General features: G+C 27.1%; 4 protein-coding genes across 17 annotated transcripts in view; 1 reads left to right on the top strand and 3 right to left on the bottom strand.

Annotated features, from left to right (window-relative positions):
* Window positions 1-13,888, bottom strand: part of LOC124951511 — a 47,810-nt gene extending 33,922 nt beyond the window's left edge. Inside the window, exons 1-2 of the mRNA XM_047500005.1 lie at window positions 13,437-13,888; window positions 12,883-12,930 (exon numbers count right to left, since the gene is read on the bottom strand). Coding sequence (XP_047355961.1) covers window positions 12,883-12,930; window positions 13,437-13,793 — 405 coding nt within the window. The 5' untranslated portion in view covers window positions 13,794-13,888. The remainder of the gene's footprint in view (window positions 1-12,882; window positions 12,931-13,436) is intronic.
* Window positions 13,889-14,430: 542 nt separating this feature from the next.
* On the bottom strand, window positions 14,431-21,017 carry LOC124951508 (breast cancer type 2 susceptibility protein homolog). Of its 6 annotated transcripts, XM_047500001.1 has the most exons (15): window positions 20,647-21,017; window positions 20,384-20,498; window positions 20,061-20,229; window positions 18,584-19,967; window positions 18,366-18,403; window positions 18,140-18,286; window positions 17,904-17,992; window positions 17,586-17,819; window positions 17,355-17,505; window positions 17,058-17,270; window positions 16,693-16,903; window positions 16,220-16,610; window positions 15,923-16,106; window positions 15,508-15,801; window positions 14,433-15,360 (listed from the first exon to the last, which is right to left on the bottom strand). In XM_047500001.1, exons 1-15 carry the CDS (start codon window positions 20,786-20,788, stop codon window positions 15,001-15,003), a joined length of 4,122 nt encoding a protein of 1,373 aa, XP_047355957.1. In that variant the 5' UTR covers window positions 20,789-21,017; the 3' UTR covers window positions 14,433-15,000. The 6 variants fall into 6 exon arrangements, with proteins under 6 accessions (XP_047355958.1, XP_047355957.1, XP_047355955.1 ...); XM_047499999.1 differs by having other exon boundaries at window positions 14,434-15,360; window positions 18,366-19,967; XM_047500000.1 differs by having other exon boundaries at window positions 14,434-15,360; window positions 18,366-19,967; window positions 20,061-20,226.
* A 535-nt stretch (window positions 21,018-21,552) lies between these two features.
* LOC124951838 (DNA-directed RNA polymerase I subunit RPA43) lies at window positions 21,553-23,908 on the top strand. Its single transcript, XM_047500769.1, has 4 exons — window positions 21,553-21,974; window positions 22,039-22,181; window positions 22,258-22,453; window positions 22,603-23,908. Exons 1-4 carry the CDS (start codon window positions 21,784-21,786, stop codon window positions 23,771-23,773), a joined length of 1,701 nt encoding a protein of 566 aa, XP_047356725.1. The 5' UTR covers window positions 21,553-21,783; the 3' UTR covers window positions 23,774-23,908.
* A 2,173-nt stretch (window positions 23,909-26,081) lies between these two features.
* The window catches only part of LOC124951836 (protein cycle), a 39,624-nt gene continuing 38,205 nt past the window's right edge, over window positions 26,082-27,500 (bottom strand). For 5 of the 9 annotated variants that reach the window (XM_047500767.1, XM_047500763.1, XM_047500764.1 and 2 more), the window contains 2 exons: window positions 27,337-27,500; window positions 26,082-26,774 (listed from right to left, as the gene is read on the bottom strand). The exon at window positions 27,337-27,500 is cut by the window's right edge and continues 5 nt beyond it. In XM_047500767.1, the coding sequence (XP_047356723.1) occupies window positions 26,590-26,774; window positions 27,337-27,500 (349 nt within the window). In that variant the 3' untranslated portion in view covers window positions 26,082-26,589. Of the gene's footprint in view, window positions 26,775-27,299 lie in introns of all 9 variants that reach the window. The other 4 variants (XM_047500759.1, XM_047500761.1, XM_047500762.1 and 1 more) reach the window with 3 other exon arrangements.

The raw sequence follows: 27,500 nt of genomic DNA, 5'->3' as shown, positions 1-27,500 counted from the left end.
AGTTTCTATGTGTTCATTATATACATTCATTATATGAGCATACACTATTATAGTATACACATTCTATAAGCATTGTATAGAATCAAATACACGTTAATTAACAAGCCTCGTAAATTAATTGCTCGCCGTTTCTGTCTATGTGTATGTATGTGTATGTGTGTATGCGTTTGCGCTAGCATTCGCATTGAAAGACAGTATTCTTTTAGAAATCAATTGAAATTACGTTTTGTTTCTTTCTATTACTATTCTGTAAATGTACGTGCACACAAACATACATATATAAAATAAACGTTTTATCGTTCTCTACTTTCGCTCTTTGTTAACAGATTAGAGAGAGGAAGAGGGAGAGAGAGAAAGATAGATAGATAGATAGATAGATAGATAGAGAGAGTGAAAGAAAATATCTAATAATAAACTTCACCCTTAGCAGATATTTTTTTTTTGTCTGCAATATCAACAGACTAATTTTTCTGACGTATTAAATATTTATATATATATATATATATATATATATATATATATATATAAAATTTTTTCTATCCTGTAAATGTATATAAATAAATAATTTAGAAATTGTTAATATATATATATATATATTAGGTGAACCGGAAAGTAATGTCGCTTTCTTAAATTAAATTCAAACGAATAAATTTTTAACAAGTTTTTTTTTTTTAATCACAATCAAATATCGACATGCGCAAAAACGACATTACTTTCCGGTCCACATAATATATAAATTTATATAAAAATAAAAAAAAATATATATATATATATATATATATATATATAAAAATGTAACATTAAAAAAATCATACGAATTGATCGTCAACATACTCTCGATGACGTATTTCGCAAATAAAACCAAAAATAGTGAGATAACATTACTACGATTTCTCGTTTACACAAAGTAACCTTATCGTATCACACATTCAGTTGCTGTCCCGCAACCCATCGTAAACATTCCTTGTCTCCACCGAGTAAAATATATGTACATAATATCCATTTACACGTGTGTATGTTTACATGCACCGATGCATGTACGCACGCACACATCCCATGCATACACATATATATGTATCTATGTGTTTCATAGTCCTCTCACGAATTTACAACTTATTTTTCGATCTTATCTTTTAAACTGGCTACTCCTCGATCCTTATAAAACAACTCCGTGGGAAGAGGACTACTTTCTAGAGTTCCTTTGAAAATTCTCTTGTATAAATATTTCACCCCATCATTCTCGTCTGTTTTTTTTTCTCCTTATAAATTATACTGCGTGAACGTTAAATCGTTAAAAGAAAAAGAAAAAAGAAAAAAAAAAAAAAAAGATCTTACTAAAACATTTATATTACTTATGCGTAATCATCGACGGATTGATTTAATTCGAAGAGGAAAGGCTAATGTAAATATCGATAAAAAACAAAAACAAAAACAAAAAAAAAAAGAAAAGAAAGAAAAAAGAAAGAAAAGAAATGAAGAAGCAAGGAAGCTTAAGAATCGTTCACTTGGAAAAAAAAAAAAAAATTTTTTTATCGCTATGAAATTATGCGAAAGAATAACGAGGTCTTATATAAGAAAAAAAAAAAAAAAAAAAATATAACGAAAAAGAAATAAAAATACAAATAAAAATTGTCATACGAATCCGTCGATCGGGGTATAAAAATTATATATAAATTAATATACAAAAAAAAAAAAAAAAATAGATAAATGAAACGACGAATGAACGTAAAAAGAGTGATATAAAAAAAATTTGTTATCAAGAAATAAAAATATATCTAAAAAAACAAGAATAAAAAAAAAGGGAAAAAAAAAGAAAAATAAAATGATAAAAAAATCTGCATCTATAAGAGCAATCATCCAGACAACTTTCACAATTTATATCATAATTATGGTCTTATATCTATAAATATAACTAAAATAAAAATAAATATATGTAAATATGTAAACATGTAAAAAAGAAGAAGAAAAGAAAAAGAAAAGAAAAAAGGAAAGATGGAATAAAAAATGAAGAACATAAGACTCAATTTTCATGGAACTTTTCTAATGGATTGAGAAGCTGTCTGGACCGAACGAGACGAGACACATTATGTATTATACATACATATGTATGTATATAAGTAGAGATTGAATCGATCCACGAGTATGTAGATTGTAGGTACAAGCTATTTAGCTTTTTTCCTTTTTTCTTATTTTCTTTTTCTTTTTTCTGTTTGCTTTTTTTTTTTTTTTTTTTTAAGAGAATGGCCCCCTTCACCTATCATTTGTTCAAGCTGCTTGCTTGCTCGTATAGGCAACGTATATGCACGAATGCAGGAGATAAATAAACAATGGCTTGCCCACGGAAAGCCTACACACGCATACACATACATAACATATACACATACGCATACATATTCACTGCTACTATTCTCTGCTACCAACCTACGTTGAAAGATATAATTGTTTGCCTTCGATCTCTATAGGATACACACGATATACCTATATATCTAAGCACGCGAACGCATGAATTTCGATATATATATATATATATATATTAGTATGGATATACATATCTACGTGTAAAGTATATATAATATGTATGTATATATGAAAAAAAAAAAAAAAAGTAAAAAACGAAGAAGAAGAAAAAAATCTAATTCCTTAGCACGCCGCACTTTCTCTTCTTCGTATCGCGAAAAGAATTATTTAGAGAAGATGTATCGACATATTTTTTCTCTTTTTCTCTTTACTTTCGATCCATACAATTTATTCCTTTTTTTTTTTTCTTTATTATTTTTTTTTTTTTATTTCTTTTATTTTTATAAAACAAATTAATATCTTTCGAATTGAACAAATTTTACTTTTATCCAACATAACGCGAATAAAAAAAAAAAAACAAAATAAAAAAAGAAAAAAAAAAAAAAATTAAAAAAAAAAAGGAGTTTTAACTTGCATAAGAATTTTACATCTAATGTAAAAAATATAAAATTCACGTTGGAATATTATATATTATGGAATATTACATGTTAATGTAAATATAAAATTCACATTGGAATGATTTATACGTATAAATGATAAAAGTTAAAAAGATGGAACCAACTTTCTTGGGCGAAACGAATCGAAACGAGCGAATTATAAAGAGCGCACGTGGCACAATCATCTTTCTCTCCTGCAGCGAGAACAGCTGTTCACGCTCGGATGACCGAAAGACCCAGGGCAGTCTGTTTACGCTCGCTAGAAAGGAATTAAACTACCACCTGGTCGTGTGCACGCTTGTACTTTTCGAAGTCCATCGAGAAGCACGCTTTGATTCAACGATAATCTAACAAAGGTATATATATATATATATATATATATATATATAACATGTGTATGTGTATACACACGCACACACATACACATGCACACACATACACTCCTTTCTATCCCTTCATGCGTAACATATGTATATATGTATATGCATTCCCCATAGATTCGATCATCATTCAATTTGTTGTCCAAGATTAATGTCGTTGATATTATAAATATTTGTAAGTAATATAATTCTATAAATCAATAATATTCATTTATATATAGGTAATCTCTCATATATTAAATAACATATATTAAATATAAAATTATTTTCACTTCTTTCCTCTTCTTTTTTTTTCCTCTTCTTTTTCTTTTTTCTTTCTTTTTTCCATTAAATGTTAATTTTTAAATAGATATACATATCTTTTTGTTTTTTCCTTCTTTTTTTTTTTTTTTTTTTTTTTTTTTTTTTTTTTTTTTTTTTCGTTCAAATTATCTTCTACGCTTATGATACATGCAAACGTTCATGTAAATAATAATTTGCAGCTTGCATTGACGAATGCAAAATAAACAAATTTTTCAAACGTTCTCGTTTATTATTAACATATGAAAATTGTATACTATATTATTATTATTAAAATAAAAAAAAAAAAAAAATAAAATAAAATAAAAATATATTCGTTACATAATTACTCATAATATGATAATGCGAAAGAATTTGCGCAAAACAAATTTGTGTATGTTTTTTTTTTTTTTCTTTCTTTTTTTCTTTCTTTCCATGGCGAACTATTTTACAAGCTCGAAGGAAAATGCATATAACGAGGAATGCGGAGAAGCTTTTCAAGACTGTTAAAATAGAGAGCTAGGAGGGGAGAGGGAGGGAGGGAGGGAGGGAGGGAAAAGAAACCTCCCCTACCCAGAGCTTTTTTTTTTCTTTTTTGTTTTTTGATATCTTAACCTCCAACAAGATATACGATGTTTACGAATCTCCGAGCGAAAGTAATGAAAAGAAACGTCGAGGGCTTCTCTCGTGAAGATGGAAAAGATTAATTTCTCTTTCTTCACGTGCATAAAACGAAAAAGTAATCCTCGCGATAATGCTATTTTCTGATCTCTTACAAGCCAAGAAGTCGAGCGATTTAGGGGAAAAAAATAAAAAAAAAACTTCGCACATTCCTTCTCAAAAAGAAGTTTAAAAAAAAAAAAAAAGGAAAGAAAAGGAAATCACATTTACGATATATATTTTCAAATTCGTAATACTACTTTTCAAAATACATAATACATAGAGAACGATTAATCAAAAAAGTATCCTATCGAACGATTAAAAATCTAAATAAATTTCATTGCACCAACGATATTATCATTAAATCAGATAAATGTTTACTCTCGAATTTTCAATTTAATTTCATTAAATCGAACAATAATGAAAAATAAACGTTTTTTCATTTTAAACCTTTTACAATGGAGTTTTAATTGTAAAGAGAACAAAAAAGGAATCATTAATACAACATTTAATATACAACTGTTAATAACTTTGAAATGGCATATTAACAAAATTGTTTTCCCTCTTTGTCTCTCTTTTTTCTAAGTTCCATTTCACTTCATCGTCAAAGAAATTAATTTTTGATTTTTATATAAATTCGATATAGACTTAAAGAGAAAGAAAAAAAAAATAATTACAATCTTATCTATTATTCGTTATAATACCAATATCGCAATATGATTAAGTTAATATAAAAAAAAAAAAAAAAAATTATTTTTCTATAATATTAAAAAATCAAACGAGAAGATACGATTAAAAATTATTGATAAAATTTTCATCAAATAGTTTCATAACAAAGTTTGCATATACATATATATACATACATAGATGCATACCATATATACATATAATGCTAAAGAACAGGAATATGTGTTGGTACAAAATACATAAACGAGAAAAGCTCGGAAAAGAAAAGGGGTTTATGATCGAGACACGTCAACCGAAGCGTTCTAACTGACGAGAAGGGGTTTGGGATGAGGGAATGGACGGGGGTTGGAGAAAGGAAAATTGATCAAAGGCGTCGCGCAAGGGTTGCTTGCCCACCTTAAAGCTTTCAACGAAGCGCGAAAATGAATATGTGATGGTAGTGGTGCTCTCTCTCTCTCTCTCTCTTTTTTAATTTATTTTTGCCCTTTCTTGCCCCATCTTTCGTAAGTGTAAGTACGTGTACATACATATATATATGTGTATGTGTGTGCGCGTGTGAACGACGAGGTAACAAAGATTTGCGAAAGTGGAAGGGATGATTGTCCGTAATTTATTTTACCCCTTATAATGGGGTGCCACCAGCACTCTCTTCGTTTCAATATCGTTAACTTACTCATGGCACAATTTATCCGGCTAATTAGTCGACTTTTCCCTTTTACTAATTACATGTATGCACATATAGAATAACTTTATACGTTATACGTTAACGTTAATATCATCATCATCATTATTATCATCGTCGTTGTTCTTGTTATTGTTGTCGCCTTCGTCGTCGTCGTTGTACGCGTGAAAACTAGAACGAGGTGATTTAAGGGGAGCGATAAAAATGTTCTCTTAAGAGAACAACGAAGATAAAAGATGGATAACGTTAAAGAAAAATATCTAATGAGAAGATCTCAGTTTCTAATGATAACTTATTGAAAACTTAGAACCTGGCTGATTCATTTTATTAGAAATTTTTCAATGTTTTTATGATTCATCGAAAAAGAAAAAAATTAAAAGAGATAGAGAGAGAGAGAGAGAGAGAAAAAAGAAAATATTCGATAAAATATAAAAAAAGAAAGATTTTTAAATGAAAATATTCAAAAAAAGGGAAGAAAAAGGATCGAAATTCTAATGGTAAATATACATATATAAAAAAAAATGAAAGAAAGGAACAATTAATATTATTCAAAATTTAGCCATTCTTTTATGGGTTCATCAAAAAAAAAAAAAAAAAAAAAAAAAAAAAAAATGAAAGAAAGAACGAGTTCAGACGTCGGATTCGAAAAAAGTCAGAATTATTCGCACGAATAAATAGAGTCAACGCAGTCGAGAAAGAATGTGCTTTTATATGACGATTTACCCTCCGTCTGCCTCATGGCGAGACGATGAGGGAGAAAAATGAGGAAAGAGAAAGAAAGAGAAAAAAAGAAAGATAAAGATAGAAGAAAGAATGTGCATATACATTACGTAGGAAAATGTTTTTCTAAGTACAAATTACCTAAACGAAATAAAAGAAAAAAAAGAAAAAAAAAAAAAAGAAAATTAAATTAAATTAAATTAAATTCTTGTGTAATTAATGTAAAAATATGACCAAAAATGAAATGAGACAAAAAAAATCTACACACATACACATATAAATGAAATGTGATTACTGATGAAAAAGAAAAAAAAATTATGTATCCATTGTTTTACATTATATATTATTTTTATTATTATTAAGAACGACCTAAAGGAATGTAACAAAAAAAAAAAAAAAAAAAAAAAAAAAAAGAGAATAAAGAAAAGGAAGAAAGAAAAATTAAATAAAAAAAATCCGAGCTTCGGATTAATATTCGAGCAAATATTTGTACTTAAAATTTTCTGTGAAAAGATAAGTTAAGAAAGAGTACTTCCTCTACTTGTAAAAATTCTTAGCTAATAATATAGTTCGTTTCAGAGAATGCATAGGAAACATTAAAAAAGGGAGGGGGAAAAAAAAGTATATAAAAAGTACAAAAACGTTGGAAGGGAGAATCAGGAAGAAAGGAATCATGCGATGCATGTCGCACAGGTGTGTACTTTGGTAGTTCACGAAGGGAAAGGATATACCGTAATCATGTTTACTTAATGTCCCTTAGAAACGAACCTAAAACACAATTATACTTTTAATATACTTCTAAATAATATTTTTACAAAAAAAAAAAAAAAAGAAAAAAAAGATTACAAGAATATAGGAAAAATTCATTATAATATTTTATATAAATAAATAAATAAAAATTTATTTATCTACGAAATATAAAAAATAATTGAACACATGATCAAAATAATCGAACGAATGACGAAACTCGTGAAATATTTTTTACGTTGATAAAAAATAGAGGAAAAAAAAAAAAGAAAAAAAAAAAGAAATATACAAAATAAGGAAAAAGAAAAAGAAAAAGCGTAAAGGGAAAAAAAAAAGTTAGAAAAGTGTACTCATTTCGCATAGTTCGAAACTTGCACGTATGTAGTAAGTACTCGGAACGTAAAGAGAAGGAGGAGGACGAGGACGAGGATGAGGACGAGGAGGAGGACGAGGAGGAGGAGGTCCGTGAGAAGCGGTAAGTGTTTCAAACCCATGAGAGCGTTCCAGTACCTTTACTTCCCTCTCTCACCATTTCCACAACTCGCGTAACAGTAATCATTGTGTTTAAGTATAAACTGTCTACCGTATATTTCTAAATGGTCGCCTTTTCAAACCGAGAGAAAGGATATTCACTGATTTCGAGACTTTCGAAGTATGCACATATACTATATATGTATATACAATTACTCAATATATTTTAAACGTCTAAACTATTACAAAAAAAAAAAAGAAAGAAAAAAAAAATAATAATAATAAAAAAGTGAGAGAAAGTGCAGTATATATAAATTACAACATTAACTCAATTAACAATCCAAATTATTGTCTTTGTTTATATATACATAATAATACGTATACATAATATATGATCCGAACAATAATTAACAATTAATCCATCCCAGTTATTCTAAATAAAAATAAAAAAAAAAAATATTAAAAGCACTAAAATATATGTGCACATAAATCCCTACAAAAGTCTTTCACACAGAAAAAAAAAAAAAAAGAAAAAAAAAGAAAACAAAAACAAAAAAGTAATATTAAATTCTAACAAAACAAACAAACCAAATTCTTTATCGTAAACAATTAAAATGTAAACATATGAAATAATACATTTAGAAATTCCTGTTAATACTCTATTTACTAGTCACTATAATTCTGTCAGTATACTTCCAACAAAACCCTCTAACAAAACATTCTAACGGACATGAATGCATTATTTTCATTCCCACCCACGTGTTCGTGGAATTTGACCGATGAAAAAAAAAAAGAAAAAAAAAAAAAAAGAAAAAAAAAGAAAAAACATAACAGAACAAAAAAGAAGGAGGGGGGAAAAACCGGAACATGGTATATAAAAGTCCAATTAATGTGAGAGATCATCCCACATAAATAAATCACAAGCGAGAATTTGATTCGATCAAGACTGACACGAGAACGAAAGAAAGGAAGGGCAGCCAATGAACGAGTTCACACGAAAGAAAGGGGAAGTTCATCGTGTCAGCAATAGTATCGGTAGTAGTAGTAGTAATAGTAATGGTGGTCAAAAAGGGTAGCTAATAATTTCCTACGGTACCCGTATAAACGTCCCCCCAACATCCTGCCACTTTCAAATGTGTGGGATTGAAAATGTTGTGGTGAGTAGTGACGTCACCTGACACGTCCTGCTCTCTCTTTCTTTTCTTCTTTTTTTTTTTTTTTTTCCTTTTCTTTTCGTTTCTTTCTATCTTCGTATTGAACGAACAATACCATGGAACCCTCTACAATCGCCGATAATAATTATGGGAGAGGGCCTGACCAAACTTCCGTTACTGGACAAAAACCAATCTATCGAATTCGATGTTTCGAATGTTTTCTTGCCTTCCTTCTTTTTTTTTTTTTTTTTTTTTTTTTTTTTTTTTTTTTTTTTTTTTATTCATCGAATTTTCAAATAATCCTTATGAGATTAGAACGTTCGACGAATAAATTTTTTAATTAATATCAAATTTATTCTATACCCATTAATCGTGTATCTATTTTGTTTAATTGTTAAGAACAAATATTAAATAGATATTGTTAAAGAAAATATTAACGTTTATAATTTGTCCAAGTTTATCTAATTATTATTACTTTTTTTTTCTTTTTTTTTTTTTTTTTTTTTTTTTTTTTAATAAAAGTGTTAATATAAATTCCTACAAAAACATTCATGTTCGTAATATCTGTAAATTTGTCTTATAATATTTCTTTTTGTTTGTCAAATAAAATTATGAAAATCATGTGCGAAAATTATTACTCATATTTTCGTTTATATCCATTCATTTAATTTCAATAAATAAAATAGAGTAAATAAATATTTTATTATCAATTATTACCAGCTTATTAACAGTTTATATATATATATATATATATAGTTAAATTAAATACAAGAGAATACTACGTATCGAATATTTTCGAATAATTATACTTGAGATGATCGCCACTTGACCACCGCATATTCGTATGCTGAGTGAGTTCAACTATTTTGAGCGTTTTAGAAAATTTTAACAGGCACAACGACCGAAAGAAAATATCTAACCTATTTACATGAATATTCTCGTATATAATATTATATATTCTTTATTATATAAAGCAATTATTATTTTAAATTATTTCATTATTATTTGTAACTTGGAAGAAATTTTTTTTTTTTTATTTTATCTTATTTTATTTTATTTTATTTTTATTATCGACAATAACGAATGACACTTTGAAATGACATCTATGACACTTTGAAAATATTTTTCCTTCAAATGGAAAGGTACAAGTAATACCCTTTTTAACAATTGAACAAGCGTATCTTTAGGATTTCAATAAATCTTTCTCAATAGTTTTATCTTTGGGACAATGTCTAAGAATGCAGGTATATAATTCATTCACAATCGAAGGTGTATAAGTATTTTTAGAAAAACTGTCTTTATTACGAAAGGAAATAGAAAAGAAAAAAAGAAAGCAATAAATAATGATTTAAGACAGTTCGTTCCTTCCTTCCTTTCTTCTTCTCCTTCTTCTTTTTCTTTTTCTTTTTCTTTTTCTTTAGAAACAAGTTTGAATAATTTCTCTTTTCTACCTAATTTTATGAACTTAACAAATCCTTTCTTAAGTACCTATTTCAAAAATAAAACTACAACGAACTTTCACAAAGCTATCTTTCAAAAATTATTATAATCAATTTAATCTGTAAAAATGAAAAGGGGGAAAAAAAAAAAGAAAAAGAAATCGTCATTCTTATAATTTATCGTCTATATTCTTTTTCTTATTTTAAATTTTAATCCTTCGTCAATTCTTTTTCTATTTTGGATTTTAACCCTTTGGATTAAATCAACCCCATTCTTTTTATCTCTATACACCTGTTTCAAATTAAATTTTAAAGAAACTTTGAATGACAGCAGGTTCATTTACAGGTTTACGGCAGTAACTTCTTTTGAATCTATCATATTTAATCGTTTAAATCGTTCGAAAGAACGAATTTAATTTCGCCACGAAGATTTTCACTTCTTTCCACGACAAAATAACAAATAAATCATTTGTTCTATATATCATTCTGTCACTTCAATGAAAAAAAAAAAAAAAAATATATATATATATATATATAAATAAATAAATAAATAAATAGCACGCATATTCAAATACTTCGATTCATCAAATTTATCCGAAGTTCTCTCGTCCCTCAAATCATCCTAACGATAATAATTTTTATTAATTCAAAATAGAGTCTTGCGCAATCTAGGTTTAAAATAAACGAAAATCGATCATTCATGATTCTTTAAAAAAAAAAACGGGTTAATGAATTCTAACCATCGGCGATGATTAAATATGAATTGAGAGCGTTTTTTTAATGAGAAGAATACTCGTGAAAGAGGATTTCAAAGAAAGAAAAAAAACATGAAGAGAGAAAAAAAAAATGAACGAAAAGCAAATGAACACAGAGATAGACAGAGAAAGAGAGAGAGCGACGGGGCGGGGAGGAGGGGGGAATGAGAGGAAGAAGGGTAAACAACAGTTGGGGAGAATATTTAAAGAGGGGAAACTGTGTCAAAGCAAAATTCTTAGTCAGTTTTCGAGAACTACTTCGTGTAATCTCTTAAATAAAAAGAAGCCGAAGAGGACGAAGAGGACGAAAAGGACGAAGAAGGAGGAGATAAAGAGAAGCGGAAACGTGATTAGTTAGTTAAAGAATAAATAATCGTATGGAAAATAAAAGAAGTTCTTTGTAAGGTCGTAACTACAAAAGATCATGCCGAACACCTGCACTTTTTCTTTCTTTTCTTTTTTTTTCTTGTTCTTCCTTCCTTCCTTCCTTCCCTCTCTTCCTTCACCTCTTTTTCCTCTTCCTCTTCTCCTTCTTCTTCTTTTTATTCTTCTTATAATCTCCCTAACACAAACCATAACGCTTTCTATCCTTAAGAGATATTGCCCCTCTTAAAACGAACTCGAGCTAGTTAATTAATTCCGAACGTTAGATATTATCAGACTTATAAGAATAATGTTATATATCGGTGTCACGAATCATTTTATCTGTCTTGATTTTTTTATCCGCCTAAATAATCATTAATTTATACGATATAAGTTAAATGAATGTCTTTTTTTTTTCTTTTTTTTTTTTTTTTAATTTATACGTACCGTATAAATTATGTAAATTAAGAAAAAAAAAAAAAAAATAAGAAGAAAAATAAAATATTAAGATTATATATATAGAAACAAAAAAAAACAGCAGTAAAAGATAAGAAACTTGAAAATTATATTATGATTTTACATTATATATATATATAAATTTATAACCTCTGATTAATACTAATATATTCTAATACAGTATACTATATTTATTAAATATAATTATATTTAACACGTTCTTAATATAGTATAATTATATTAATTATAATTATACTTGTCTTTAAAAACAGAGACAGAGAGCGTGTGTGTGTATGTGTGCGTGTGTGAAGAATGAAATCTCTCAATTCTTTAAACTTTTCGATCGACAAAAAATATGACCCTTTGATCATTACTTATATTTTCAACTCTACGTACAACTATTTTATTAATTCTTGCATTCCATGTTAACCTAATGATTAGAGAAACAATTTAATATGTATTATGATATGTTGATGATAAATCTTAAAGGTTATTGAAATTTTCTTAGAAATGTATATATACAAAAGCATATATACGTATGTATGTATGTAATGACAAAGTTAAAATAATAAAAATAAATCGATTTGAAATGATATTTTCGATGTATATATATATATGTGTATATATGTATGTATTTATATACGTATATATGTATGTACGTACATAAATAACAATAACAGTTTACACATAAACAATAATAATTTCTCGATATTCGTTGAGAAAGTAATACAAGGATTATTAAGCGTCGTTTCTTCGTTCATAGAGTAAAATACAGGAGAAAAATAAAATCTAATTCGTTAAAAAAAAAAAGAAAAAAAAAAAAAAAAAAAAAAAAAAAGAAAAAAAGAAAATCCGTGTTATTCTATTACGAAAACAATAATCAACGATTGATCTATTAAAAATTTCTCATAGAGATTTACGTATACGTATATTTAATATTTCGATATAATTATTCGATTCTTTATATTTTCAAAGAAATTCTTCGTCCATCCTTCGAAAAAGAAGTTTTCGAATAATAATTAATATCAATCGATTTCGTTGGTTGGTTTAGAGAGGCAAAAAACAAAAAAAAAAAAAAAAGAAAAAAAGAAAAGAAAAAACCAAAAGAAAAAAAAGAAAAGAAATTAACACTCACCTTTCGAAGTCTTTCTAACTCGTTCATATCCACGTTCGACTGGTCGGACTATAAAAAAGAAAAGAAAAATTAATTTCTACATATTATATATATATATATATTTTTTTTTTCATTTTATTTATATACATATTCATGTATATATTTGAATGCGCGTTAATGCGTAGAATTGAAAAAAAAAAAAATATGTTAAATAAGACGTGAATAATGAGTTATATTACGGAAACGTCGTAGGATATTTTGATCCTTAAATTTTGTGAATATTAAATTTTGGCGAGAATGAAATATGTTAATATGTATTTTATATATAAAAAAAAAAGATTTCTTTCTTCTTTTTTTTTTTTTCTTTTTCGAATTATTAATGATTCGTCTTTTATGAGAAATTAACCTAACCTAACCTTGATAAGAGACAAAAATGAATGAGAAAGAAACAACGAGAAATTAATATACATATTAAAAAAGTATATTTCAAGAGAGAGAGAGAGAGAAGGAAAGGGAAGAAAGAAAGAAGAAAAAGAGACAAGAAAAAAGAAGGAAAGAGATAAGGGATAACTTACTTCTATAGGAACTGATGCATTACAAATGGCGACTTTGGTATCTCTCTCGTTGTTATTACGACGAGACGATGAATTCATCGTAGTCATTGTACTAGCAGTAGTTATGGTTTTATCGTAACGAAAGTCGAGCAAGGAGAAAAAATTATTATTCCTATTGTCGGCGTTGCATTCGGCGGATGTTTCCTCGACGATGGTACCGTTGTCATGCAATTCATAATCCAAAGATTTCGAATCACGAACGTTCCTAACGAGTGAACGCGCGAAAGAGCTTTTAAAAAAATGACAATGCGGCGATACTTCGTTGCCCAAAGCAAATTGCACTGTCGACGAAGACGACGATGCACTTTCCACAGCCATGTTTTTATATATCGAAAAGAAATTTTTAACGTATCTATTTTATAACGCCAGATATATATTGTATGTATGTATGTATGTATATATATATTGTGTATAATAAGAAATATTGATATGTATAGCGAGAAAAAAATTGACGATCGAAACGTTTAGTTTTATCGATATCGATCGTGTAACACGCGCGAATCGATTATATTTTATTATTATCGGGGAACACTTAAATTTGATTTTCACTGTCAACTATGTGTATGCGCGTAATATATATTTAGATAACTTGATTAGTTTTTTAATTTCTACACGAATTTTCTGTTCACTTATTGTATAATAACGATCGATTTTGAAAGACGATAATGAGAAAGAGAATGAGAAACCACCCCTCTACGAGAGAGAGAGAGAAGAGGTTAAAAACTACCTCCTCTCACGGTGTCGCGTCGAAGACTGAATAGATATGGCAGCGGTGGTACGCGCCAAGCCTCGCTACGACACTATCCCCACCACTACTATCCATCATAGCAGATGCGCGCGCATCATCGCTCAATCACGTGATCACCACCACTTAACTAACCAATAACAGAGTCCTTTTGAAATGTAAGATACTACAATATGTATTTACTTATTCTATCTTTATAAAGGACTATCTCGAAGAGTAAACAACAGTAAATTTATTACTTTTATTTCTTTATTTTATTAAAACGTAAATACGCATTAATGGTAAATATTTCTACGCATTAATATATACGGCATAAAAAATTTTATTTTTACGAACAATAAATTTTATTTATATTAAATCCCTAATCTTTCTTTTCTCTCGCATTTCAAATGTATTTTTATTTATAGATAAAAGGAAATTACTTTTTGGAATGGACTGAACTTTGAGTCGCTCATATTTTCTTTTATAAGTAATACCTCAAACTATTACATTTAAAAATAAGTTTTCTTATTGACATAAACGATTTATATTTTACATATATTGACATTTATTCACATAAAATATATAAAAAAAAAAATAGAAATTATTTCTCACTTCTATATTGATATTACTTAGAAATTAATTCACACATAATTCACTTCATCAAATATATGACCATTAAAGAAATGGCATGGTAACTTGTATATTTTCAGGAAAAAAAGAGTAATATAAAAAATAATAAAAGAAAACAAAAAAAAAACAAAGAAAGAAAGAGAAGAGAACTGTTCAAACTCAATATCATTAAGGATCGAGATTAAGTTTCGTTGGTTTTAAATCGTCATTACGTACGGGCGAGCGAAAATCAAGAGACACTCGGCTCGAACTATTTTTAAGAACAATCGGAGAAAGTTCAGGTGGGTTACTATAATAATGAAGTTTTTCTAAACGTCTTTGTATAGCTGCTGATCTAACAGAAGAAGAATTTCGTGTATCGGAACGAGAATTAGGGCCTATTGATTTTGATAAATTTGTATTCAATGGCTCTTTATCTGGGTTATTTTTATCAGGAGTGATATACAAGGATGTTCGTGAAGTTGTTTTTTTTTGTATTTCCAATGAGATATCTTCTGCACATTCGACAGCATAGCTCGCATAAGGTATCTAAATAGATAAATAAGATAAATAAATAAAATAAGATAAATAAATAAAAAAAATAAATAAGAAATATGATGAGATTAACTAACGGATACGAAAACAAAAAAAAAAAAAAAAAAGAAAAAAGAAAAATATAAAATAAAAATTATCTACCTTAATTAAATTCTTTATATCTTCAAAAGCTTGACAAAGATGATTATGACGTGGATTACGCGTAAATACGCTTCTATCTGTACAATATGCTACTGGTATATTCCAAGAGGTAGCACGTCTCCATTCTAAATTGCTACAGGCTATAAGGGAACCTATAGTAAGGATTTCTGTATATCCAAAAGTAGATACGCCTTGCCAAAATAAAATTGATAAATACGAAGATCCCGATGTATCGTCATCTTTTGTATTATCATGTGGACATGCTATATTAACGGCATCAAAATTTTTCATGCCCTATTATTAAAAAAAAAAAAAAAAAAAAAAAAAAAAAAAAATTGTATCAATTAGGGGATAAGGGGGAGGGATTATTTTTTTTTTTTTTTCAATGAATTAAAATCTAATAATTAACACTTACATAAGGACTATTAACGATCGACGAAACGATTCCTATTGTATCGAATTCTCCATAAAGTGGATTAAACGAAGGATCGATTATATTCCACAATGGAGTATATATACGAGATTGATGAAAATCTTTACATATTCCTTCTTTATTGAACAATGTATTTCGTGATGCTGTAAGCTGTAGGTCACCGGCTCTGTAAAATATCCGATGTAAAAATGATCAATGGAAAGACATTTTTTTTCTTTCTGTTTTTTTTTTTCTTTTTTTTTTTTTTTTTTTTTTTTTTTTTTCCCATAAAATTCATACCGTTTGCCTGAAGCAAATATATTATGAATCGATATGTAAGTTCCTTCTTTAAAAATATCGACGATATCTTCACTAGGAGACCAAATCGTTAATATTGCACTAGTATCATCTTCGTTCGCGCGAACTTTAAGAACCGATGAAACTTGCCGAGGTGGTGGCATACTTTCACGTAACTTTGATTCCAATTCTTGTTTGAACTCCTCTACTGTACAATCATGATTTAATAATTTTTCTTTGTCTAGTTTTAAATCGATACTATCAGATTCGAAAGTATCACTTCTAACAGAGTCAAACTTTTGTTCAGCTTCGGCATAAAATGCTTCTACTTTCGATCTACATTGTTCTTCATAAGCAATATTAGCTTTCTCTTCGCATCGACTATTTCGAAAAACTGAAATAAAAATAATTTTTATATAATATTGAAATATTAATATTAATAATTCTATATATAGTTATGGAATATGATATCATACTAGATTCTCCAGAAGCATTTTTTTCATGATACAACATTGGATATGTTCTAGTGATCAAAACTTTAAGTTTACCAATTAAACCACCATTAGGACAAACATTTCTTAATTTAATGAGCATAGGTCCAGGACAACGCGTATATCCCAATTTAGTGTCCCATCTAACTCTTCTGGTTGAATTGGTATGAATTTTTAAAGATACATCGTGTGGAATCTAATTGATAATATAATAATATTAAAATAATATAAATTATAATTTTTTTTTTTTTTTTTTTTTTTTTAGGTTGGAAACTATGAAACGGGCGTTGAATGAAAATAAAAAAACTAAATAAAAACGCCCGTTTCATAGTTTCCAACCTAATACATACCTCTAATGGAGAACATCCCTGATCAAGATTCAACAATTCTGCTCCAAATGTTATTAATTTAATACCTTCGCATATTTTCCCAGAAGCTATGTAATTCATCATGGTCGTATCAACAAAAGCAGGAATACTATACCATCCGTCCGTTAAAATCATTTTCCAATGATTTATATTTAATACTTTTGAACTTGTTTCTATGTTTTCCTCATCTTTAGACTATACACAGAAAAAAAAAAAAATATATATTGATATTATCAAAATAACAATGAAATTTATTTTCAATTAATATTATATATTAACCTCATTAAGAGATGATACGCATAAAACCATTCGTTTAGATGCACTATCATCTTTTTCTAAAATCCGTCTTAAACACGACCTTTGCGATCTATCAATTTCACGATCGTAACGATATTTAAGTTGTAGCATAACGTTAGCTGGTGTCAATGACCTATATCATTTTTACATAAATAAAATATTTAATAATCTATAAAGATATATTATAATCAATTAATAATAATTATTACTTACCTTGGTAAATTGATAGAATTAAATTTAATTCTATCCATAGATGCAAGTTTCCAAATAATCCATTTATAATGATTTTCAATCCAATCACTGGAAAGAAGACTCGGATCAACTCCTGGACTTGCAAGAAAGGATCGTTTAATTTCTAATATTCCTAAATAATCATCTTTATTTGGTATTAGATGTCCACCATCTTCCATCTCCAAACTACCTGAATTATTGTGAATAATTTTTTCTCTATATAGAATATAATAAATAATTATCATTACAAAACATGAAATAAGAAAATAAATGTATCAAGAAGATTGTTTTTTATTTTACCCATAAAAATCAATACATCGGAATTTGAATGATGGAGCTGTGGTAGATGTGATTGTTAATATTTCTGGCGATATACCTCGATTGATAAGCTGTATAAAAATGATTGTTAAACGACTAATTGAGAATAGATAACATTCGTACACGTATGTATATATATATATATATATATACACATACGCACATACATACATTATTATTATTATCAGATATTTTATATTATATATTATTATTAGTACCTCTTCATGAGTGCATAGCTTTGGTACATCATCACCCACAAGTTTTTTCCAAGATAAACGTGCATTATGATTTTCTTCTTTATATGAAAACAATTGCCCTTTAATAACCTTAGGCCTATCAAGTTTTTTCTCTTTAATTATTTTTTCCTAAAACAGTAAATAATTATAATTAATAAATATTAGACAAATTCAAATATTTTTATATACTTCACATTGCATCACTAACTTGTTCTAAAATAGCTTCAAGACGTCTTTGCAAAATATCTGTAACATTATTATTTGGCAAATCAATATTATTTATATCTATTTCTTTTATTGATACAAGTTCCTTTGTACAACTATTGTCGGATTTAACACTTTCTTTATCTACATTAACGTTTATATCGTTTTTAACTGTAAGTATAACTTTCTGCTTGTCACTATTTTGTAAATTTCTCTTTTTACCCCTTTTTCGTGCAACAGGTTGTCTTCCAATAACAGGACTAGACGGTGTTTTATTTTCACAATTTTCTACTTGAGAAATCCATTCCATAATTTCATCATTGTCCCTTTCATCCGCCAAAAGTGCAGCTGTACTAGCCATTATTTCATTTGAAAAAGTATTACTAGTTTGAACACTTTCTGTATTTTTTGTATTTTCTGTATTTTCTGTATTTTCTGTATTTTCGTATAAACTTGAATTTTTTTTCTCAACAATGATATTTTTGTTACACAGTTTTACTTTCTTTGTGTTAGATGATAATTTATCTAAGGTATCATCGCATACATGTAGACTTTTTCGTTTATTTATTGATTTATTATGAAAATTGTTATATCGGTCAGTATTATTTATATCATCGGAAAGCAAAATTTGAGCTTTGTTCATTGCTTCCTTTGAAACATCAACTTTACGACCAGCTGCTGTTGTAAATCCAATGTTTGAAACTATAGTTTTCTCCACGGGAGACTTTTTCAAATTTGTATTAATATTTTTGGAAAGTTCTATTGTCTCAACAGACTTATTAAATTCATTTGTAAGATTCTTATTAATTTGTATGTCTTCTAACTGTTCAATCAGCATTTTCTTTGCTTTAGATAAAGCTTTATCAGAAATATTCAAAGATCGACCTCCTGCTGTTACAAAGGACGAAGATGATTTTTTTTTTACTTTAAGATTATTACTATGTAAATTACTTTTATTTTCCAATTGAATGCTCGTAGAAGATACATCCATTTCAAGTAAAGATTTTGCATTTGATATAGCAGACTCTGATACATAAATATGTTTTCCACTTGCAGTAGAAAATCCTATATTATCCATTGATACACTTAATGTTACTTTATTATCACTATGTAATATTTTCTTTTCATTCCATTCATTTTTATCTACATCAATATTTTCCTTTTCTACTTTATTATTATCCTTAATAGATATTTCTTCTACATATCTTAGTTTATCATTATTTTCTATATTACATGTATCATTCTTTTCAGCAAAGTTTGCACAAATTTGATCTATATTGGCAAACGAAGCATTACAAAAAAAATCCTGCATATTATTAGCCTCCGGAGAAATATTTTGTTTTTCTTTATTATCACACGTATCCATATCTACAATGTCATTTTTATTAATATTATCTTGATTATTTGATGCAATTAAATGTTCACTGTTAACTGGATCAATTGCACTGTCTGCAGCAATAGAAATGGTTTTAAAAATTCTCCTTTTCGTTCTTCGTCTCATTCTTGTGCAATTGATCACAGGAGATGTAGAAGTAGGTTCATTGAGTACATTTTTAAAATTTGAGATATTTGGAGTGCATTGTTTGGAACAAATAGATTTTTCAACCTGAAATATTACCAATAAAATTATATAATAATAAATCCATGTAATAAGTCTAACATTAAATATATATATATATGATTAAGTCAAATTTATTACACTCTCTGATGTTGTTAAACAGCTATCTACAGCTATCTGTTTCCAATCACTTTTGTCCGCTTGAGGTGTCTCTAAATCAGATGTCCATTGTTCATTAATTTTTGTTATAAATGGTATTAAACTTAACGGCGTGCTCGGGATAACTGCAGTTTTCTCTATTGGAGTTCTTCTATCAAAAAAAGAAAAACAAAGAAAAAATTATATATATATATATATACATATATTTATTTATTTACGTTATATACCGCGTATATTTGTTAAAAAAAAAAAAAAAAAAAAAAAGAAAAGAAAAAAAAGAAAAAGAAAATAAATATCATCCTTACAGGACTTGTTTATTGGAATGCGATAAGGATGTTTCAGATATATTTAAAAATGAAGCTTCAATAGATTTGGATACATTAGGTGTGTAATATATTAAATCATTTTCATTTTCATCATCTGTAATGTCAAAAGGAAAAAAAAAATATAAGAGAAAAAATAAATAAATAAATAAATAAATAAATAAATAAATAAATAAATAAATATATATATATATATATATATATATGTTTTTAAAAAGACAATTTAAAATTTTACAAAGCGTTACCTGAAAATAATTCAATCGAATCTGACGTAGCATTAGAATTTGTATCTTCTGATACATAACCATTTATTGTGTTTTTTTTATTACTCGCTTTTCTATTTTTTATAGGAGTCGAATTCGTACGTTTTTCTGTATTGACGTCCATAATCAAATTCAATGAGATTGATGGTATTGAGATACCATTTAAACAATATTATACATATTCTATGCACTTTTATTATATAAAATATCTTTATTTAATGATAATTAATTTATCAGAAATTATTTTTATTATTATTGAAAAAATTCATGCAATGACGTACATAAACTGTCACATCTGAATCGTTCAATTCTCACGTGAGACTTAACCAAGAGACAAAACAAAGGATGTTACCATCAATGAATATAAAATATTATGTAAGTAAGTTACATATATATATATATATATATATATATATATATATATATATCATATAAATAATATTAATATCAAAGAAAAATATGTGCCATTAATACGTAAATTAATTTTTGCATATATTAAATGACGATGACAATATTTTCAAAAGTTATTTTAAAGTCAATAATTTTTATATTAAAAGGCGGGAAAATCATTGATGAATTTCTGCATAGATATAATTTAATATTATCGACGAATTTGTCCATAGATAGAAATATTCGAAATTTATTATTTTTCTATTTTTCATAATATATCTATTTATATATATATGTATATATATTAATGCTCCACAAATTTAAAATTAAATAATAAATACATTTTATGACTTACTGTCCAATTAGAGATATTTAGTTACAACAGTTGGCTACTCTGACGAAAATTTATATCGTTTAAAATTATAATTTTATCGCTATCCAAAGGGACATAATTAAATCACGAAATTTGTCATAAATATAATAATAAAAACTTCCGTTTCAATAATAATATTTTATATCTTTCATTAAAAATATAAAAAGAAAAAAAAATATTTTTTCGCTCATTTCACTGTGGTTTTGTAACTTCGTGAATGTTGTCGTTCATACATCGTGTAAGTTCGTGATAGTTCGATTGTTTGAACTTAACCTTATCAATTTGAAAACGCATAACCTATTTCTCATGCTTGTTCAGTGATTTTTACATACATTCGTATATATATTCTAAATAAAATGAAGTTTAGACCATATACAGGAATAACATGGTCTCTGTTAGAGTTAGCAGGTCTTTTAGAAGATGAAGATTCACATGTATATTTTGAACGTATGAAAAAGCATCTTGGATTGCATCCATATCATATGAATGATCTTGGTGCAGCATTAAATGAAATATTAAGTTCTGGTTTGAACGTATATGATTCAGAGTATGTATATCAATAATATAATTAATAAATATTAATAAATGTATCATTGAATAATTTTTCACAGATTACAAGGCTTTCTTTTGGCTTACAAGAATCCAAAATTACTCACCACCCTTGGAGATATATTTTATGATTCATGTTTCATTCATATTGACATTGAAGCAGATTTTTATGTATTCAGACCACAAATTGGCCATTTATTAAAAGGCAATATATATATATATTTAATTATTAAAATTATTTTATGACATTTCTCTGTCAATTATGATAAATTTTTGTTTAGGCGTTGTTCATAAAAAGGGCGCTAATTATATTGGTGTACTTATGCACAAAGCTTTTAATGTCTCTATACCTAAACCAGAGAATGTAGAAAATTGGCCAGGTGATACGGTAAATATTGGACAAGAAGTTAGATTTAAAGTTACAAATTTGGATTTTACTAGTAGATTACCATTTATACGAGGGATATTAAATGAAGCGTAAGTAGATTATTGTTTTTTTTTTCTCTTTCAATAAAGTAAAAGAGAAATTATATTCAATTATAAATTCAATTGAAAGTAATGGGCTATATTTTTTTATATTTTGATTTTTTTCTTTTTCTTCCTTTTTTTTTTTGCTTACCCACCAGTGACTATCTACAAGGTTGTAAATTACCTGCACGTGCTTCTTCTAATGGAACGTTCTATGCAGTGCATGAAAGCGACGATACCGATAATTCAAATGTGGAAATATGTCAGTCTACTAAAAAAAGGAAGAAATTGAGAAAAATAAAGAAAGATATATCTTTGGAAGAACACTTAACGAATAAAAAGTGTTTGAATAATCAAGATACGGAAGACGAGGAAGAAGAAGAAAATAAAAAGCATTCTAAAAAATGTGTAACAAAATCTGAATCAAATGTTGATGCAGAAAATGATGAACATTTAAATATTTCTTACGACGATGTGAGTTATTTAAATGGCAATGAAATATCCGTTAAGAAAAAGAAGAAAAATAAAAAGAGTTTAAAAAGAAAATCAATGGATATATCAGAATCAGAATTTGATTATAGTAATGTTACAATTAAAGTAGAAAAAGATACGTCTACTACTGATACCGAAACCGAATCGAAAAAATACATAAAGAAATCTAAGAAACTTTCTAAAAAATTGAAATATTCTATGGATGCCAATGGTAGCATAGATTATGATGTACAAAATGATGTTCAATTAGAAAGTGAAAAACATTCCGAAAATGAATTTAAAATACCAATTAAGTTAGAGAAATTATCGAAGTCAAATAGTATCAAAGAGGAATCAACGTGTCATAAAAGCAAATCTTCTAAAAAGCGAATAAAAAAGTCTCTAACAGATTCTGAATCTGAATTTGGTTATGTTGAAATTAAAGTGGAAGATTGTAGCGAGACAGAATGTACTCAACCGTACGATCATAAAAAACAAAAAGTTAAGATTAAAACAGAAAAATCTATCGTTAATAATGAAACTGATAATGACAACAGTTTTAGTGAATCAGGAAAGAAACATAAAAGGAAACGTGCAGAAACTTCAGAAATAGAATTAGATTATGAAAATGTAACAATTAAGAAAGAAAAATTAGATGATTATTCGTCAGATAGTACGTCGACAAATAAAAAATCTTCAAAAAATAGACATAGTAATGATGCAAATTATAATGCCAATGATGAATATGACACGCAACATGAGATTAATATTAAAAAGTCACATAAAAAATCTAAAGTAAAAGTAGATTTAGAATTAGAACCTCAAGAAACAAAAATAAAAACAGAAAGCATACGATAAATAATAAATTTAATGATTAAAATGTCGAATATGTTTTGTTCCAATGGAACAAACTTGAAAGATAATAAAATGTTTTCAAAAAAAAAAAAAAAAAAAAAAAAGGACTGTTTTAAAAGTGAAATTAACGAAAAAGATGTACAATCTTTTGAGAACTAACGAATTAAACATTTTTATATTAGAAAAAGATAATAATAATCATTTGTCTCTCGAAAAACTTTTTATAGAAATCCAAAGGAATAAATATCAAATTAATATATGATAAGATAAAATCTATAACTGGAAGATAATCGTCTATTGAAAATTGAAAAAATATGTATATAAATATGAATTTATAGATAATATTACAGTCTCTATATAGAAATATAAAATTCCACCTTTTTAATAAAAAAAAAAAAAAAAAAATCTATTATCTTGTACATTCGTATTGATATCATATATAAATTTACATACATACAAACTATATATGTGTATATAATTCTATGAAACAATTATACAGATAAATTACTACTCTATCTTAAAACATAGCTTTTACGTTAATACGATAGATATTTTTAATAAATAAAATTATGTTTTTACCATAGAGATGAAATTTGCATCGTCAATGTTCTAAATATTGTATATAAAATCTTATTGTACTATATTAAATCGTGTGTATTTTATTATGAATTTATATATATACACAGTTAATTTGATCGAAAAATTTATATAAATTTTAATATAATATCAGATAATATTTTATGAAATAATATATCATTTAACTTTTTTTTTTTTTTTTTTCTTAGATCAGAAATAATAATTCTACTTCATTTAATGCAAGATAAGATAAAATAATATGATAAAGAGGTAGTAACAAAATAGATCATAATTCTATTAAAACTTATAAATTTTTTTAATCTTTTATTCGATCTATAATTAAAAAATAATTCCAGGAGGTACTTTATTTTCTCTCTCTCTCTCTCTCTCTCTCTCTCTCTCTCTCTCTCTCTCTCTCTCTCTCTCTCTCTCTCTCTTTCTCTCTCTATTTGAGTTATATTAAAGATTTAAAATAAATGATCTCTATGAGATATTAACGTCAAAGGAACAGGATAATCTTAATTGTAGATAAGCAAATTTTCGTATACTGGATCTCTTATCTTAAATAGTTTCCTCTAAGTTTTTTCTTTTTTTTTCTTTTCTTTTCTTTTCTTCTTTTTTTTTTTTTTTTTTTTTTAAATCTAATAACTCTTAAATTTACAAATTTCCACTTGCACATTAGAACATTTTTACAAAGCAAAAGAATCAGTTTTCACAGCCTTGATCCTCACTCTTCGACGTATATTGCAAATTTAATTACCATATAAGAGAAAATTAATTAAATTAGTACAATGAGAGTATTTGATAATACAATAGTCATATTACAGTATTTAATTTTTATCCCTCAAACTAGGTACGAAAATTTTCATGGAATATCTCTAATCGTGAGATTTACATTTTACAAAAAGAAAAAAAAAAAAAAAAAAAAAAAAAAAAAAAAATTTACATTTCAAAAAAAAAAAAAATACGAAAAAGTACAAAAAAAAATTTTACCCAAACGCAAAAAAAATAATCCATCGAAGAGTAAGATACATTCTAATATTTCATATTTCATTTTGAAATTAATGAAATATAAATTATTCATGATGTATAGGAGTATTATTTGTAAAATGAAATTATTTATCTAACACAAAATGGATATGTTCAAAATTGTCGAATATTTAAAATTAGATGATTTTCGACCATGTAATCACATCAGTTACAAATACTTACATAACACATATTGAAAAATTAACATTATAGTTTGTAAGAGTTCATCATTAAGAATCCATACGTTGCACAACGTTAACATCCGTGATACTCTAAATACCATAGTTGCCTCCACGATAGTAAAAGATATCTTCAAGTCAATGCTGAAATTCTTAAATATTAATTAGGTACACTTAGCATCACGATACAATAGAGCACAGATCCTTTTATATTATTTACAAATATAACATTATTATTCTTAGCAAAATTGAAAAACACTGACAAATTTTTTTGTTTGTTTGTTTGTTTGTTTTCTCTTTTTTTTTTTTCTTTTTTTTTTTTTTTTTCTTTTTTATCATCATCAACACTGTATCCCTCATAGTATATTTCTGAGGAAGGTCGTATCAGTGTTATATAAATTATTTCAGAAATTAAATTTGACAAACATAAAATATTGTCATACACAAAATATGATATATTTCTTTCCATGTAGATTTTGCTTGTTTTAAGCACATAAGATGTCAAAATACTCTATCGTGTTACCGTGTTTCTTATTTTTTTTCTTTTTTTTTTCTTTTTTTTTTTTTTTTTTTTTTTTTTTTTTATAACAATAAATGCTAAGAAACATTAATAACACGTGGAAAATGAATTGTCGATAGCGACACACTTTAAACGATGTCACATAGAATACACTGATTTATGTTCCACGCAGCACCACTTTAGCACCAGAATAACTCTACACACTTTGAGAATAAGCGCTTTTAAGTTTTTCTTAAGACCAGTGTACCATTTAATCGGGATATTTGAAAGATTCGTTAAAAAATTTTATATATATATATATAAATATATATATATATATATATATATATATATATATATATATATATACTTGAATGTTTAAAAAATGTTTTTGTCAAAGTATTGATTACAGGTACATGGAAGGGATTTTATAGTATATACACTTTTTCACTAATGATCCTTATATAAATATGTTCAAAATTGTAATGTACATATTGAAAAAAGTCACTGTGAAGTAATCACTAATGCAATCCACACTATGGTAATGGCCATGGTAATCCGGTGAAATCAACAGGGCCACCCAAGCCAGCATCAGCTTCCAGAAGACTCATAATCACAGCCATTGCTGCCTCATCATTTCCATCGGAGGGCACAGGATTTGGGGACTCATTAATAGCAGTCCCACCGATCATTTCCATCATATCCTCGTCTGGTAACGGTCCTAAAAGGAGGTATATGTAACGTTGCGCGTGATAACTATTTGTATCCAAGGTGAATAATTTGATAGGAACCGTGCATTTTATTATAATTAATTTTCTATTTAGAGATAAGTCAGATTAAAAAGAAGAAGAACAAAAAAATGAAATGAACAAGATTACTTAGAAAAGACAAAAAAAAGAATCAGATAGCAATGTCTTTGGCAAAGATATTATGTACGTATGAAAAATAAATATTTGTTGCATGAACATGCTAATATATGCGTATCTACTTTATACATATATTTCCATGATCATGTATATAAATCATTGCCTACAAGCCGATTGTATAGACACTGTGTATTTTCATAAACTATTCTCTCTTTCTTTCTCTCTCTCTTTCTCTCTCTCTCTCTCTATCTCTCTCTCTCTTCCTCTCCCCCCCCCTCTCTCTTTCTATTTATCTATCTATCTCTTTTTCTCTATCTCCCTTTCTGATCTACATATTTCTATTCTTCTCTTCTGATAAATCCGGCATTCGCACTACACACCAATAAACGACTCCTTAGAGACAGTAATAGCTATGACCTTGGTCGTTCGCGATGCTGTTGAGTTGAACGTTGTTGGCTACGTGGTTGTACGTGGACGTTGGGTTGTTACTGCTGTTATCAGCACTTATTCCTACTTGCGAGACCTCGTGAATTCTCTCTGGCGAAGCCGTGGTCGTAATCTGCGACTTAGGTCGGAAAGAT

The sequence above is a fragment of the Vespa velutina genome, chromosome 9, assembly GCF_912470025.1.
Source record: "Vespa velutina chromosome 9, iVesVel2.1, whole genome shotgun sequence".
NCBI classification, from domain to species: domain Eukaryota; kingdom Metazoa; phylum Arthropoda; class Insecta; order Hymenoptera; family Vespidae; genus Vespa; species Vespa velutina.
This window is presented reverse-complemented; position numbering and strand designations above follow the sequence as displayed.